This window comes from Agelaius tricolor, unplaced genomic scaffold (genome assembly GCF_023055355.1).
Source record: "Agelaius tricolor isolate 1412-34295 unplaced genomic scaffold, bAgeTri1.0.p SCAF_37, whole genome shotgun sequence".
Classification (NCBI taxonomy): domain Eukaryota; kingdom Metazoa; phylum Chordata; class Aves; order Passeriformes; family Icteridae; genus Agelaius; species Agelaius tricolor.
This window is the reverse complement of record NW_027269297.1, coordinates 4440125-4454682: the sequence shown is the minus strand read 5'-3', so window position 1 is coordinate 4454682 and position 14558 is coordinate 4440125. Positions and strand designations below refer to the sequence as shown.

At 49.6% G+C, this 14558-nt stretch overlaps 1 protein-coding gene across 15 annotated transcripts in view; it reads right to left on the bottom strand.

Moving 5' to 3' along the window:
• Nucleotides 1-13436, bottom strand: part of ZNF618 (zinc finger protein 618) — a 149737-nt gene extending 136301 nt beyond the window's left edge. For 11 of the 15 annotated variants that reach the window (XM_071453594.1, XM_071453597.1, XM_071453587.1 and 8 more), the window contains exon 1: nucleotides 13068-13435. In XM_071453594.1, the coding sequence (XP_071309695.1) occupies nucleotides 13068-13118 (51 nt within the window). In that variant the 5' untranslated portion in view covers nucleotides 13119-13435. Of the gene's footprint in view, nucleotides 1-13067 lie in introns of all 15 variants that reach the window. The other 4 variants (XM_071453585.1, XM_071453590.1, XM_071453588.1 and 1 more) reach the window with 2 other exon arrangements.
• Between the last annotated feature and the right edge of the window lie 1122 nt (nucleotides 13437-14558).

Sequence of the window (14558 nt, the reverse complement as noted above, 5' to 3'; positions counted from 1 at the left end):
ATTCCCAATATCCCATCCAGCCCTGTCCTCTGGCAGTGGGAGCCATTCCCTGGGTCCTGTGCCTCCATCCCTTGTAAAGAATCTCTCTCCATGTTTCTTGCAGGCTCCCTGGAAGGCCACAGTGAGGTCACCCCAAAGCCTTCTCTTTTCCAGGCTGAACAATCCCAATTCTCTCAGCTTTTCCTCACAGGAGGAACCATTCTGTGATTCTATAACAGGAAAATTTGTTAAGAGTGTTAATGGAGCAGCTAAAAGGCCTTACAGGTGAGGTGGAAAACTTGGAGATGATTATCACCTACCAAAGGGGGTTTGTTAAACAAAAAATCATAGTTTAACAGCAGATTTGAAAAGGCCATTAGAAATAAAAAGACGTCCTCAGAAAGAAATTCAAATTAGGAGAATATAAACTCAAGGAAGCTATACTTTAAGCCATAAAAAAGTCAATCCAAAAAGATTTTGAGAAACAGGTCACTGAAGGAAAAAAAAAATTAATAATCAATCACACTAGAACCAGAAATCTGCCAGATTCTGATATAAATCAAGTACTGAAGAAAGATAAAACCACAGGATAAAAATTCAACTTCTTTGCACCAGAGCTCATTTGTGACAGGGCTCAGAACTTCCCTTCCTGGACTCTTCCTTCATGAGGAATGAGGGGAGCATCTGCCTCAAACTGCAGGAAAAGCTGCAGACCTGCCTAGCAAAATTAACAGCAAAAAACTAAAAATCTCCAGGGCACAACAGCATCCAGCCAAAAGTCTGAAAGGCATTAAGCTATTAAAATCACTCAGCACCCCCAAAATCACTGCTGTCCACCTGTGACCCAGCTAGCACTGAATGTGACCCCACTGTTTCAAAAGGCTCCAAGGAACTGCAGAGCTTCATTTTCGTGGCAGAAAAATTACTATAAACAGCAATTAAAAAAAAAAAAAAACAACCAAAAAACAGAAGAATTAAAAGTCAGTGTTCCCATGGATTAGAAAGGAACACCAGGAGTCACTCTGGTTCCTGCAGCCATAAGTCACTGGGTTCTGAGCCCTGCTGGCAGAGGCAGCTGCAGGTAGAACAGGGCGTGGTGCACCCAGACTTCCAAAGGCTTCCAAAAGAGTTTGCTCTGCAAAGGCTCTTGTGGCAAGTGCACTCACAGCACTTTCACATGCACAGGATGAAGTAAAAAGTCACCTCATTGATTAACCACTGATTAAAAGAGGGAAAATAAAGGGCAGGAATAGTTCATTATCACAGTGGGGTCCCAGAGCCATCTGCTCCGAGCGCCAGGCGGGGTTTGGGAGGGAACAGCGCAGGGAAAGCAGCTCCTGGAGCACACCAAGGTGCCCAAATGAGCCACCAGCACCCACCAAGGTGCCCAAATGAGCCACCAGCAATCACCAGGGCAAGGCAGGAGGCTCAGGGGCACCACAGGGGCACCTCTGCAGCAGCTGAGGGCCTCTGATGGAACCAGCAACTCATCATGGGCCTGGGGACAGAAATGTGCCCATGCATAAAGCTTCACCCACAGCCCCTGGTGATCCACCTGCACAGAGACTGCAAACCAAAACCAGGGAGCAGACTAGGGCAAGAAGGGTGATCCAGCCAGGCAAACTCCTGTGCCATGGACAGGGTGGCCAGAACAGCCCCAAAGAGCACCTCAGGGAAAAGGGACACCAGGATGGCTCAGCTTTGCTTCCCAAAGCACAAAGCTAAACCCTAAAAATAAATCCCACAAGCTAGCAAAAGCAAATATTTTTCAGTCCCCTATTTGCCTAAATAAATTGCAGATGCTGCAATTATCCAAATGATTGCCTTGGTGGTGGGTAATGCCAGGCTATGGAAAATCCACATCCCAAGGGGCTGCAGCACATCCTGGGACAAGATTCGAGGAGCCTCCAAAGTGGGCACAGCACTGAGGTGAGCAAGAAACACCTGAAGCAGTGGAAAATACAGCTCTGACAATAAATCATGTGTCCCATAGCTGGAGATACAAAGGACCTGAGTATGGGACTACGGGTAAGGCTGCAGGCTCACAAGGAAACCCCAAAACCAGCCTGCACCAGCCTTTTCTTCTTCTAATTTATGGGGTTGGACACCCCAGCACACCTGGTGATGGAGAACTGGGAATCAGAGCTGCTGATGGCCTCTGAAAAGGCATTCCTATGATGGAGAGGGCACAGAAACACCCAGGGAGGGCAGGAGACACCAAGGAGCTCAACCTGGGAGAGCAGAGAGCTCCTGCAAGGGGACAGAGCTGAGAGCAGAACTCCCTGTGCCTTGAAACAGAGAGATGGGAAACACAGCAGGGCAGCAAAGTCAAAGGAAAATACAGGAGGAGAGACTTGTGGAGGTGTCCAAGGGGGGAAATGGTTATGATCCAACATCTCACCTTGCCCATGCAGAATTATCAACAGATCTTGCACAGAAACTAGGAATGAAGGCAGCATGTTTGCTGAGCCCTCAGCTCTTCCACCCAGCACTGGGCCACCTCTGACACCCCTAAATAATCTCCAGGAAGAAAGAACAGTTCCAAATTCTGTGAGTTTACAGCCTGAAGCTTGGAAAAATGTAACAAAAATAATTGGACAAAAAGTTGAAAACTTATGATGTCCCAAAAAGAAAGAAAAAAAAAAAGTTTCTGCAGTTTGCTTCTGAAAAATTTCCTACTGCTTTTTTGGGTTTGTGGGATCATTAAAATAGCTGAGCTGGGAACATCATGACTTGGTTGGTTTGGCTAATAAAGAGTACCTTCTGGGCTGGAACAGTGGGGATGTTTATGGGGGAAAAAAGGCTTTTTGTGAAGAAAATGGAGTCAACTATTGATATGCAAAATAGACCAAATTATTATTTACATAGGAAACTATTCTAACGTGATCAAACTTTAAATATTAAAAAAAAAAAAAAACCAACCCAACACTTTGGCAGAAAAGGAACTAAAAGTAGTATTCCTGGTGCCAGAATATTGCTTAATGAGAGGTTGTAATAATGGATTTGTACTTCTTGTGTGAGGGCCCTCCTGCCATAGAGACAGTTCAGGTAGAGGGATGGGGTGTTTTGGAAACAACATTGGCCAAACACTTGAAAATTCCATAAATCAAGAGGAGACATAATTTTTTTTTTTTTGCTATTTTTGGGTGGGAGGAAGGAAGAGCCTTGAAAAATGTAAATATTCAAATGCAATTTTTTCCTCCAGAATGCTATTTTGCTCATGATATTCTCCTAACAAAACAAACTCCTCCTGTCCTGCAGAGGCAAAGGGACAGGCTGGAGCCCAGGAATTAGGGAATGTTTCACTGACTTCAGTCAGAGCTGCTTGTAAGGAAATTTAACCACAAGCCTAAATCCCCACAGGACTCGTCCCTAAGTGAATTCCAAAGCAGAACAAAAATTAGAGATTGAAGATTAAAAATAAAAAAAAAATTTAAAAAAACCCCAAACCACATCTCCTATGAGGAAAAGTCAAGACAGAAATGGAAAATTCCTTGCTGGCAAGGATGCTAATTGCATACCTTGTGCTAGGAGCTGAATATCATAAATTTCTACATATATATTTAATTAGGTTAATTTGCAAACCATAGACATATGTCTGCTTAAAGCAGACAGGAACATTTCATTTTATACATTTTAAATCTCACATAATGAACTCCAATCACAAGCAGTGTTTATGCTGCAGGAGGATGGCAGGAGCTCCCTGTCAGAGGAGGGAAGCACAAACATTTCCCACTCACACAAACAAACAGCCACAACGTGGGACTTATCTCCTCCACCTTATCAGGAACCAAAAGCAAACGCAGCAGCACTCTCAGCAAATCTACTTTCTGGCAACTAAACCAAATCAGATTATATAGGAAAAAAAGAAAAAACCAAACAAAAAACAACCCAACAACAACAACAAAACAAACAAAAACAAAACACCAAAAATTTAAATACATGCAAGATTTCAAGAAAAGGGACCTCATCGAATTTTGAGGTTTTTTTCTAATTGACATTTACAAAGGGCACTGCTCTCCCCTCCATGTGGATCACAGAGAATATCCACAGATGGAAGAAATCCACAGGGATCCCCCAGCCCAGCCCCTGTCCCTGCCCAGAGCTCCCAGCAACCCCAGCCTGGGCATCCCTGGCAGCGCTGCCCAAAGGCTCCTGGAGCTCTGGCAGCCTCGGGGCCGTGCCCATTCCCTGGGGAGCCTGGGCAGTGCCAGCACCCTCTGGGGTGCTGTTCTCCAATAAATGTTCAGGGGACTCTGCCACATCCCCTGGCATCTGCCAGCAGCCCCAGGAGCAGCACAGCAGCAGGGCTCCCAGGCCCCTCGGGATGCAGTGTGGCTCTCTGGGTACATTTACATTTTTATTTCTCACCCAGTGCCCTCCCCAGCTCCAGGCACAGCGGTTCCCCTGCCAGGCTGAGTCTCTGGCACGTCCTAACAAACCCCATGGAGCGGAAATGCCAATTCCAACTGCTGTTATCACCAACCAGCCAAATTTAAAGGCCTCTAAAATAAAGGCACGTAAGAAAGTAAAAGTATGCCTCCCTTGAGTTAATGTGCCGTAATCCCAGTAGTACTAACCATAAACAGAGAGATGCCATGAAGCCAAGTCAAAACACACCCCAGGGCAACCTTCCTGGTGGTCATTCATTAATTCCTTCCCTGGTGAAGTCCAACTCCAGCCCTGCCAGTCCCACCAGCAACCCCAAGGCCACCAAAGGCCAGGTCCCAGCTTGTCCCCTGGTGTCACTGCCACTGCCATTGCCCCTCAGCATCTTCAACAGCATCCCCTAAATGCAAAGAGAAATCCCAGTGATTCCCAAGGGGATTTTCAGATCCCCCTGCCACCAGCCTGATCCAAATCCAGCCATCCCTCCCTACAGAGGTTTCCAAAATGCATGCCCAAATTCAAAAAGGTGTTTTATTCCCAGCCAATAATTATCCTGCCTTCTTACAACTCTCTTCCCACCCTCAAAATCACAAATATCTCACAAATGCCAGTGAAAGCTCAGGATTTGCAGCCCACAGAGTAAGGCACATCAGACCTCAAGTGACAGATTTACACCCAGAAAAGCAGGAGCTATTCTTGGGTTTCGAGCCAGAGCCCTACTGGGGCTGCCTGCATGCTGTTCTCTGGATGCTCCCAGCTCAGCCTCCAAGCTCCTCCAAGCTCCAGCCACCAGCCTGCAGACTTAACTCAAGAAATTGTACAAATCTGCTGGAAACGGGTTTCATTCATTCATTCTCTCCTCATGTAACCAAGTAAATAGAATAGTAGTAAAAAAAAAAATCTCACCAAAACACAGACAACTTGATTTCAAGGGTGCACCCCAAAGGCTCTGCAGCACCCCTGCCCTGCCCTGCTCCCAGCTCACGTCGCTCCAGGTTTTCCTCCAGGTTCCCCTCCTGGCTCTCCCACACCAGCAGAGCTGCTGGCTTTGGATGCAGTTCTGAAAACTGAGGTTTAATATTTCTAAAAATAGGTCTAAAGCAATTAAATACTTGCACTAAAATTGTTCTCAACATACTGGAAGCAGTAAATGACGGCCCTTCAACGCAAGCACACCCAACTCCTGAAAACTGACTTCTGCTGCTATTTTCAGGCAGGAAAGGATACCTACACCCACACAGAGCAAAAAATGAACTTCCATAAGACTACTGCTGCCTGTGTGTATCTAGTAAAATGAAATCACAACAAATATTAAATCCTGAAGAGCCTGGAGACACAGTGGTGCCATCGGGACACCAGCACTGGCACATGAGCACGTTTGGCCATCCAGCCTGGCTCAGCTCACTGCCACTGGGAAGGTCTGACATACCTGGCTGCTCTCACTTCTGTCAGTTGCTGAGATATCAAACCTTGTGTGATAACAACCCTGATTTCTAAACCAGGGCAGAAAACACCACGGAGCTCCTGTGTTCCTGGCCCAGGCACAGCCTGGACCCAACATCCCTCAGAGCATCCCAGACCCACCCAAGAACCTCACTGCATCCAGGAGTGTCCCAGGCACATCCACATGCACCAACACAGCATTTTGATCCCTCAAATACCTATGGCAGCTCCTCCAGGCTCCAGCAGCTCCTCTCTGCTCCACACTCTGACATTCATGTTTCCCTTTGTCAGCCCCTTATCAGTGCAGGCAAATTCTCCAGTCTCTACTTCTCCACTTCCAGCCTTATTTTCCACATTTCACCAGCCAAACATAGACATGAAACAAGCAGGAGTGCTGGGAATCACAAGCAAGGAAAGCCTTGCCTATATAATTAAATCTTTGCAGGTACAGTACAGCAGAGAAACCTTTCTAAGCACACACTGGAGTGCCTTGGAAATACAGGTGAGGGAAATAAAGGGAGGGACTCCCAAAGAAAGCTGTTCTAGCAGAGGAACTGGTGTGGTGACACTGCTCCCACCACCAAAAAGCACAAGGCTTGGCCACCCTTGGCCCTTCCCACAGGGACAGCCCCATGCCGGGCTGACCCAGGGCTCTGCAGTTTCACCCCAGAAGAGCCACAAGGCCTCCAGCTTCTCCAGAGGCAGCACAGCCCCACCAACCACAAGTGCCACCACCTGCCAGGGTGGGACTCTGCCCTGGCCTGGGCCAAGAGTCCCCCACAGCCAGGGAGGCACAGGCAGGGGTTCCAGCTGGTCTGACCCCATCAAGGGCAGGCAGAAGATGCCCTGTGCCCCCCACCCTGCCCCTGCCCCCAGGCTGGCCCAGGCAGCATCCCAGCTGGAGCAAGAGCTCCCAGTGTGCTGGCACAAGCCCTCACAGCCCGGTCAGTGAACCAGAGCTAACTGCCACTCAAGTGCCAAAAATCTGGAAAACACACAGCACAAGAAGTCTTCTCCATGGGTACAGAGAGGGTTTATTTAATTAAGGGGATGGATTCTAATCTACCTGTGTCACTGCCATGCTGCTCGTGCCCTCCATGCTGCCTCCTTGCCCAAATGCACCGCTCAGAATACAAAGTTTCTCTGCACTTTCAATGAGCACAGGGGAGAATTTTCTTGATTTAATCTCTTTTTTCTGCCACTGATCGCTTTGGGAGAATCCAACAAGTGAGACCCAAGTAGCTCAGCCACCATGCAGCTTGCCCTGCACCTCTCTGTGCATTTACACTCTCAGCAGTGCTGGAGTGCAAACCCCACATTTCAGGAGATGACCTGTGTCCATCATTTGGGCTCTGACACGCATGTTCCAGCATGAGCAAAGCAATTTCAGTGTGGAAAGAAACTCACTGCTGAGCCCAGCCCAAAGGATGACCAACACTGACACTGAGCATCCTGCCCCACCAGCAGCAGGGGACAGAAAAGGTCCAGGGATGAGTGGATCCAATGGACTCAAGGTCTGACCATCAAAGCTCAACCAAGGGACCACTGTGACTGTACCTTGGAACACCAAGGAGTGAGTGCAAAGCAGCTTTGATGTCTTCAGCACATCCTGGGAAGAGACCTCCTCTGCAGAGAGAGCATCTGCTCAGCCTTTCCCCTCTTCCAGAGGAGACACAAGTGTGCAGCAATGCCTCCCACATGCCAGGGTCACCTGAACAGCCACAGCCACATCCCAGCTTCCCCAGGGCCAGCAGGGATAGCAGGCACCAAACCCTGCTCCATCCAGAGCCCTCCACACAGCTGCAGCCACGGGGTTTGGGGAGAAACAGCTGTTGCTGAAACCACCACCAACTCAACCTTCTGCTTATTATTTTTGATTATTAAATTCTGCATCCTCTTGGTTATGTTCCCATGCTAAAAGCTCTACACATGTGGTGTATATTATATGTTACATATTGTGTACTACACAGACTCGCGTTTTTCCACTCCCTCTCTGTTACAACTTTACCCCACTGTCACCAGAGCTAACCAAAGCCACCAGGAGCTGCTCCTACACAGGGCACCTTCCCCACACAGCAGGAGCTCCTGCCTTCTCCAGGCCCTTTTCCTAGTGCCATGGTTTCAAAATTCAGCTCTCACGTGACGAGGCAGAGCCACTGTGACAAGCTGCACCAGAGTCCTGTGCCCCTGATGAAAGGCACATTGCAAATGGTTATTTTTCATATACTATCCATGGTAAACAGCAGCATTCATTTCTATTCCCTTGCTCCAGACAAATCAATGATTGTTAATGCAAAGTCAACACGTCCAGATGTAGTTTGCATACTAGTTAACCACTAAATTGGCATCACATAGTACAAAATAATCAAGAGACATTCAAGGAACCAAACAAAAGAAAAAAGGAGGCAGATGACTAGCAATTAATCCATAAAAGACCTTTAAAAATTAGAAACTTCTTTCCCAGAAAACACGGTATGGCCAAATGGAATCCGTAAATGTGAAATTCCAAATATGCACAATGCTGGATGCACAGAAATGTGGAAATTGCAAGAAATAAATATCTCCTGGGGCCATTTCCCCACATCCCTTACCAAGAACACGCACAGCCTCCAGCAGCACTGGCAGCCCCTGCCCAGGCACCTCTTCCCCTCACCCCACTTGGTACATGATGTACAAATATTGCCTGATCTGGCAAACCTCTGACAAAACTCACATTTTGGGGTGGCTCCCCACATCTGCAGGACCACCCTTGTCTGTTTTACAGCTCCCAGCACACAAATAACCACCTGCAGGGACCCAAGCATGGACTGGAGCAAGCACAGAGCCCAGGGTAGCACCCACAGGGAATGGGGGATGCAGCAAACCCTTGGGATGGGCCACATTTCTGCACACCCTTATCCCACAGCACCCTGGCCAGGCTGGCACACTGCCCTGTGCCACTCCCCACATCTGAGCCAGGCTCAACCTGAGGATGCTCAAGTAGAGGCCAACAGGGGCTCCATGGGCAGAGCCAGGGACCCAACACTGCCACGCACCCAGAGCCAGCGTGGCCCTGCAGGACCTGTCCATGGGGGCTGTGCCAGGGGGACCTGTCCATGGGGACCTGTCCATGGGGGCTGTGCCATGGGCACCACATCCAGGAGCAGCATCCAGGACCTCATACCAAGTCCTGCCATGCCATGGTGGGAAGGCCGAAATCCTTGAACAGGCACAGCATCCAAAGAATTATTGACCCACAGAATATCCTGAGCTGGGAGGGACCCCCCAGGATCCCCCAGCCCAGCCCCTGTCCCTGCCCAGACCCCCCAGCAACCCCAGCCTGGGCATCCCTGGCAGCGCTGCCCAAAGGCTCCTGGAGCTCTGGCAGCCTCGGGGCCGTGCCCATTCCCTGGGGAGCCTGGGCAGTGCCAGCACCCTCTGGGGGAAGAACCTTGCCCTGAGCTCAGCCTGAGCTGCCCTGGCACAGCGGGCACAAATCCTGACTCTGTATCAGCATGACTCTTAGAGCAGGTTTCAACCCTCTCCCCTGCAAAATAAAATTAAAATTAAATTAATCTAATTTTTAGAACACTAATTCCACTCTAATTTCACTCCTGCACTTGCATAATTGCAAACTTGACTGTGCATCACCGGGGCCACGTGACTGCACCCGTGAACTGAACTATTCCCAGCGTTGCATTATGGCAGTGATATATATTTAAATTATCCTGGAGTCATGCAATAACCTCCCAAGGTTTTATATGGCATTTGTATAAATATTATCTACTACTTTAATAATATTATGTCTGTTTTCATTCTGGAATGAAAATATGTCACTGAAAATGAGGTCCTGGAAATTTTTCTTTTTTAAAAAATACATTTCAGTTATGTCACAAGAAATCTGTTGGTATCACTCAACTGAGCTCCCTCCCTCCCCTTCCCCTTCCAGGCTGCCAACAGCAATTTTGAAAAGGATAAAATATTGATCAACTTTCCAGAAGAAAAAAAAAAAAAGGAAAAAAAATCCCCCTGAAGGCAGACTGCAATGAAAAATTATGAAATCTTTTCCAGGCAGGAGCAGGTTTGTGCTGGAAGGACAGGCAGAAAGGTGAGATTCAGACCCATTACATGCCAGCAGCAGGAGCTGGTGCTGGAAAGCTGCAGCTCCCCAGGGAGTTAAAGATGGGAAGGGTTGCAGTTCCCAGAGCATCCCCGTGCAGGAGGACACGGCCTCGCCCCCAGCGCTGCAGGGCACACACAGCACCCCCAGCACAGCAGGGAACACCTCCAGCCCAGGCCTCCCCTGTTCAACCCCTCTGCTTCACGAGAAACTCAAAAGGCATCATGGCCACACTTGGCACTGGCACCCCAGAACTGAGGCTTGGTCATTAATTCTAATTAAAATGCAGCACCCATCAGTGCATCCCCCCCAAATCCCAAATCCCAAATCCACAGGGATGCTCCCCACATCTCCGGGAGTGTGGCAGGGGAAAGGAAAAGCAGCATCAAAAGGTCTGATTCACACGAGAAAAAAATGTATGAAATCTTATAATTTAAAAAAAAAAAAAAATTTACAGCTGGACACTTTCTTGGGGTACAATGGTATTGTAGTAAAAGTTCTGGGGTGCAGCTCAAGGAAGGGAATTCTTGGAGGGTAAGAATATGGAAAAGCCACCAGGCTACAGCTTCCTGGATGAAACCATGAATAAAATATTCTCCAGGATTGTTTAATCCAATTTGGAGCATTGTGTGTAATTTTTACCCAGATGTGCCACCCGGCTCTAAGTGCACCACTGCCGGGCTGGCACCGGCCTCCCGCTCCATTGCATTTCCATTATTTGCTAAAAAAGGGATTCAGGAAGAGGGTGGGTCCCCTTCGGGGGGGCTGGGGGCAAATAAATGCAAAAATAAAAATATGGAGTTGACATTTCGGAGTATTTCTTCCTCCACCCAAGAGTTATCCTGCTTTGCAAATTTTTTCCATTTCCCCCCCCTTTGAAAAACTCAAAACATGAAACAAATAAAGGGGAGAAAAGTGAAAACAGCCCCTGAACCCTGAATTCACCAGCCATTCCTTTCTGATTTCCATCAAATATCAAATTACAGGGAACAGAAAATCAAAACCAAACAAAAAATCAAAATTTAAAAAAAAAAAACTTTTCAGGGGTTTGAGATTCAAAATTAAAAATTCATTCTGGTTTGAAATTTAATTTTATTTTGTGCAGCACCCAGATTTCAGCCTTTGCTAGTGGGTGCCTGGCAGCTCCAGAAATTCACTTTGGAGTTTAAAATTTAAAAATGCTTTTTTTCAAAAAGAAAAAAAAAAATCCAAACTGCTGCAGCTGTGGAGCCAGCCATCTTGCTATTTTGTCCCCATTTTAGAGAGGATACTGTGTCAAGGTTGGTAAAACTCAATGTTGACCTAATCTTTCCTTTCCTCTCCCTCCCCCACTTTTGGGTGGAAAGGCCATGTAGCTCTCCTAGATTGCTTTTTTCTTGAAACAATGCATGTTTCAGTGCTCTTTTGTTATTTATTTTTAAAAAGATCAATACCAAGACCCCAGTATTCAAGGGCAACCCTACAATAATAAACCAGTGTGTGCACAGTCCAGAACTCACAGGCACTCTGTAACAGCAAAATAATAGGGATAGGACAGCATTTAAAACAAACAAACAAACAAAACAATTAAGAAAAACCCCACCAAAAATAATAATGAAAAAAAAATTTCAATTCAAACTCCAGCAAGGCTTTAACAGTCAAGGGGAAAAAGGATTTTGAAATTGTGAAAAATATCATGGCTGAGCCCTTTAAAGGCACTTCAAATTGAAAAAAAATGAAAATCACAAAATCTGCAATTATTTTTTCACAATATTGTTAATTATGCATATTCATAATATCATGGCGGACCTTATAATAAACCTGTGTAAATATTAGATTTATGTGAGCCATAGGACATGGAGTTATTACAGTGTGTTTAAAAAAAGAAGGGGAAAAAAAACCTAAAAACCATAGTATGGAAATTTTCTTCTCTACAAAAGAAGTAGGAAATTAAATGCTGGAAACTGTTTTAATTATGCCAGGAGAAATCATCCAAAAAGCCAAGAAATTCTAAAATAAAACTGACATTCGACTCTTAATTTTGCTTGTCCTCGTGTTTTCTTGGACTGCGTTTAGAACCTCATTGTTTAACAGCAGTTTTGCATGAAATCCAAAATCACAAAAAAAAAAAAAAAAAAAAAAATTTGGGTGTGTCCACAGCAAATTTTCTGGGTTCTTCATTTTCCTGCAAAACTCCTCATTTCAAACAAAATAACTTTAAGCACTGCAGCAAAAACGGAAAAAAAAATGAACCCTGAGTTTTGGCAGAGCTTGCTGCACAAGTTCAAAATTACAATGAAGCCCAATTCCTAATTGCTCCGGAACAGCAATTCTCCCACTTTCCCAAACTAATCCCTCCCTGCAGCTCACCCGGGGGGGCCCACCAAAAACTTGACTCACTTTCCTTTCCCAGCACTCTGCTGCTCCCAGGCTCCGTTTTTCTCCAGAAAATGGGGGTGGAGGGAGAAAAACCTGAATTCATTCAAATTCCTGTTTAATTTTCATTTCCATAAGCTGGGCTTTGGCTCCAAAAGGACAAACACGAAATTTGCGGGGCGCTGCGGAAGCTGCCGGAGGAACCCCAACATTGGGAGATCCAGCCCCAACTTTCTGGGAAAAAATTTAGAAATAGCAGAATATTTCCTTTTTTTTTTTCAATTTTAATTTTTTTTTTTTTTATTTACGAAATAGTCTCCTCTAGGTGGCGTCGTTTTAATGGAAAAAAAAAATGGGGGGGAAAAAAACCAAAACGTTCCGGAGGAAAAATTAAGAGAAGGAGGGAAAAAAAAATTAAAAAATAAAAAAAAAATTAAAAAAAGAAAGAAGGAAAAGAAAAAGAAAATGGGCCGGGAAGGGGCGCGGGGCGCGGAGCGCGGCGGGGCCGGGCCGGGCCGGGCCGGGGTGCGGGGCCGGGCCGGGCCGAGGGGCGGCTCGTCCCCGACATGGCTGCTGAGCTCCGCTTTGTTTTCCGCTCGGTCCGAGCGGCCGCGGGCTCCGGCACCGCGGGGTCCGAGGAGCCGCTGCCGGCGCTGCCCCCGCGCACTGCGCCAAAGCGCCGCCGGGGCTCCGCGACGGGGCGGCTGCGGCTGCCGCCCTCCCTCCTTCCCTTCCCTTCCGTTCCCTTCCTCCCCGCTCCCTCCGCCTCCCCCCGGGGACACGCCGCCCGGCCGCCGCGTACCTGCGCTGCTGCCGCCGCCGCCGCCGGAGCGGAGCCGTCCGGCTGGTTCATGGGGCTGGGGCGGGAGCAGGCGAGCCCCGCGCCGCCGCGGCCTGCGATCCGCCCGCCGCGCACAAAGCCGCCGCCGCCGCCGCCGCTGCCTCCTTTCCGCCCTCCCAGGAGCGGCGAGTGGGGGCGATGCCCCCGCTGCGCGGGTGGGCGGCTCGCCGGGCTGCTGCAGCCCCCCTTCCCCCCGGGGCATGGGCCGGGGCGGCCGCCGCGGGCACGGGCGCTGCCGCTAGCGGCGCGGCGCGCAGGGCTGGGCGGGCGCCTCCCGCTGCCGAGCCCGCGCCGCCGCCATCACGAGCCGCTCTGGGGGCAGCTCCAGCCGCAGCGCGCTCGCAGCCGGCGGCGCCGGGAGAAAGGGGCTGAGTCTGGCCCGGCGCGGGAGCCCCGCCGCCCGCCCGGCCGGCCCCGCGCTGCCCTCCGCCCCCGCGCCGGGCACCGCGCAGCTCGGCCCGGCCCGGCCCGGCCGCCGCCCGGCGGGCGCGGGGCCGCTCGGCGCCGTGGGGCCGCTCCGCGCTGCGGCGCCCCCCGGGAGGTGTCCCGCGGTGGGTGCGTGTGCGGGCTGCGGACCCCGGCCCGGCCCGGGCCCCGCGGACCCCGGCCCAGCGCGGGGAGAGCCCCGGGGGCCCCCGGGCCAGGCAGGGGGCGAGAGCCCGGCAGGTGGGAGCTGCGGGCACAGCCCGGGTCCCGCACGGCTTCCCCAGGCCTCGTACCCCTCGTACACCTCACTGAGCACGTGGGGAAGGGTCTAGGGACGAAGCGGCATCCGAGGGGACGCGGGGTGAGAGGGGACAGATGACCCGCCAGAAGGGACACGAGGGAACCGCTGGAGCTGTGTCAGGGAGGGTCAGGCTGGAGCTCAGGGCAAGGCTCTTCCCCCAGAGGGTGCTGGCACTGCCCAGGCTCCCCAGGGAATGGGCACGGCCCCGAGGCTGCCAGAGCTCCAGGAGCCTTTGGGCAGCGCTGCCAGGGATGCCCAGGCTGGGGTTGCTGGGACAGGGGCTGGGCAGGGACAGGGGCTGGGCTGGATGATCCTTGTTGGTTTCTTCCATCTCAAAAAAGTCTCAGATTTCATGACTGTCCAAATGGCTTGGGCAGCATCACCCCTGCCTCCTGTCCCCCAATTCTTTCTTTCCCCCACAGCACACCCAGGGCTGAAATCACCCCCTGCCCTTTTAGCCTTGTAGCTCCCAGCTCTTGGTCCTCTCATGTTTGAGTTGTTTTGCCACAACACAAAACAGGGGAAAGCCTTTCTCTACCCTCACACAAAACTCATCCCGACCCCCTGTCCCTCCACAAAGAGCTGTTCCTCAGCACGTGCTCATAATGCTCATTGCTGCTCAGCAAACTTTCTTAATTTCATCAGCAGACTTTGCTAATTTCCTCCAAAAAGAAAGGGAAAAAAAATCTGTGCTTTTCTTGCCCTGGAAAGCACACAGTATTAAC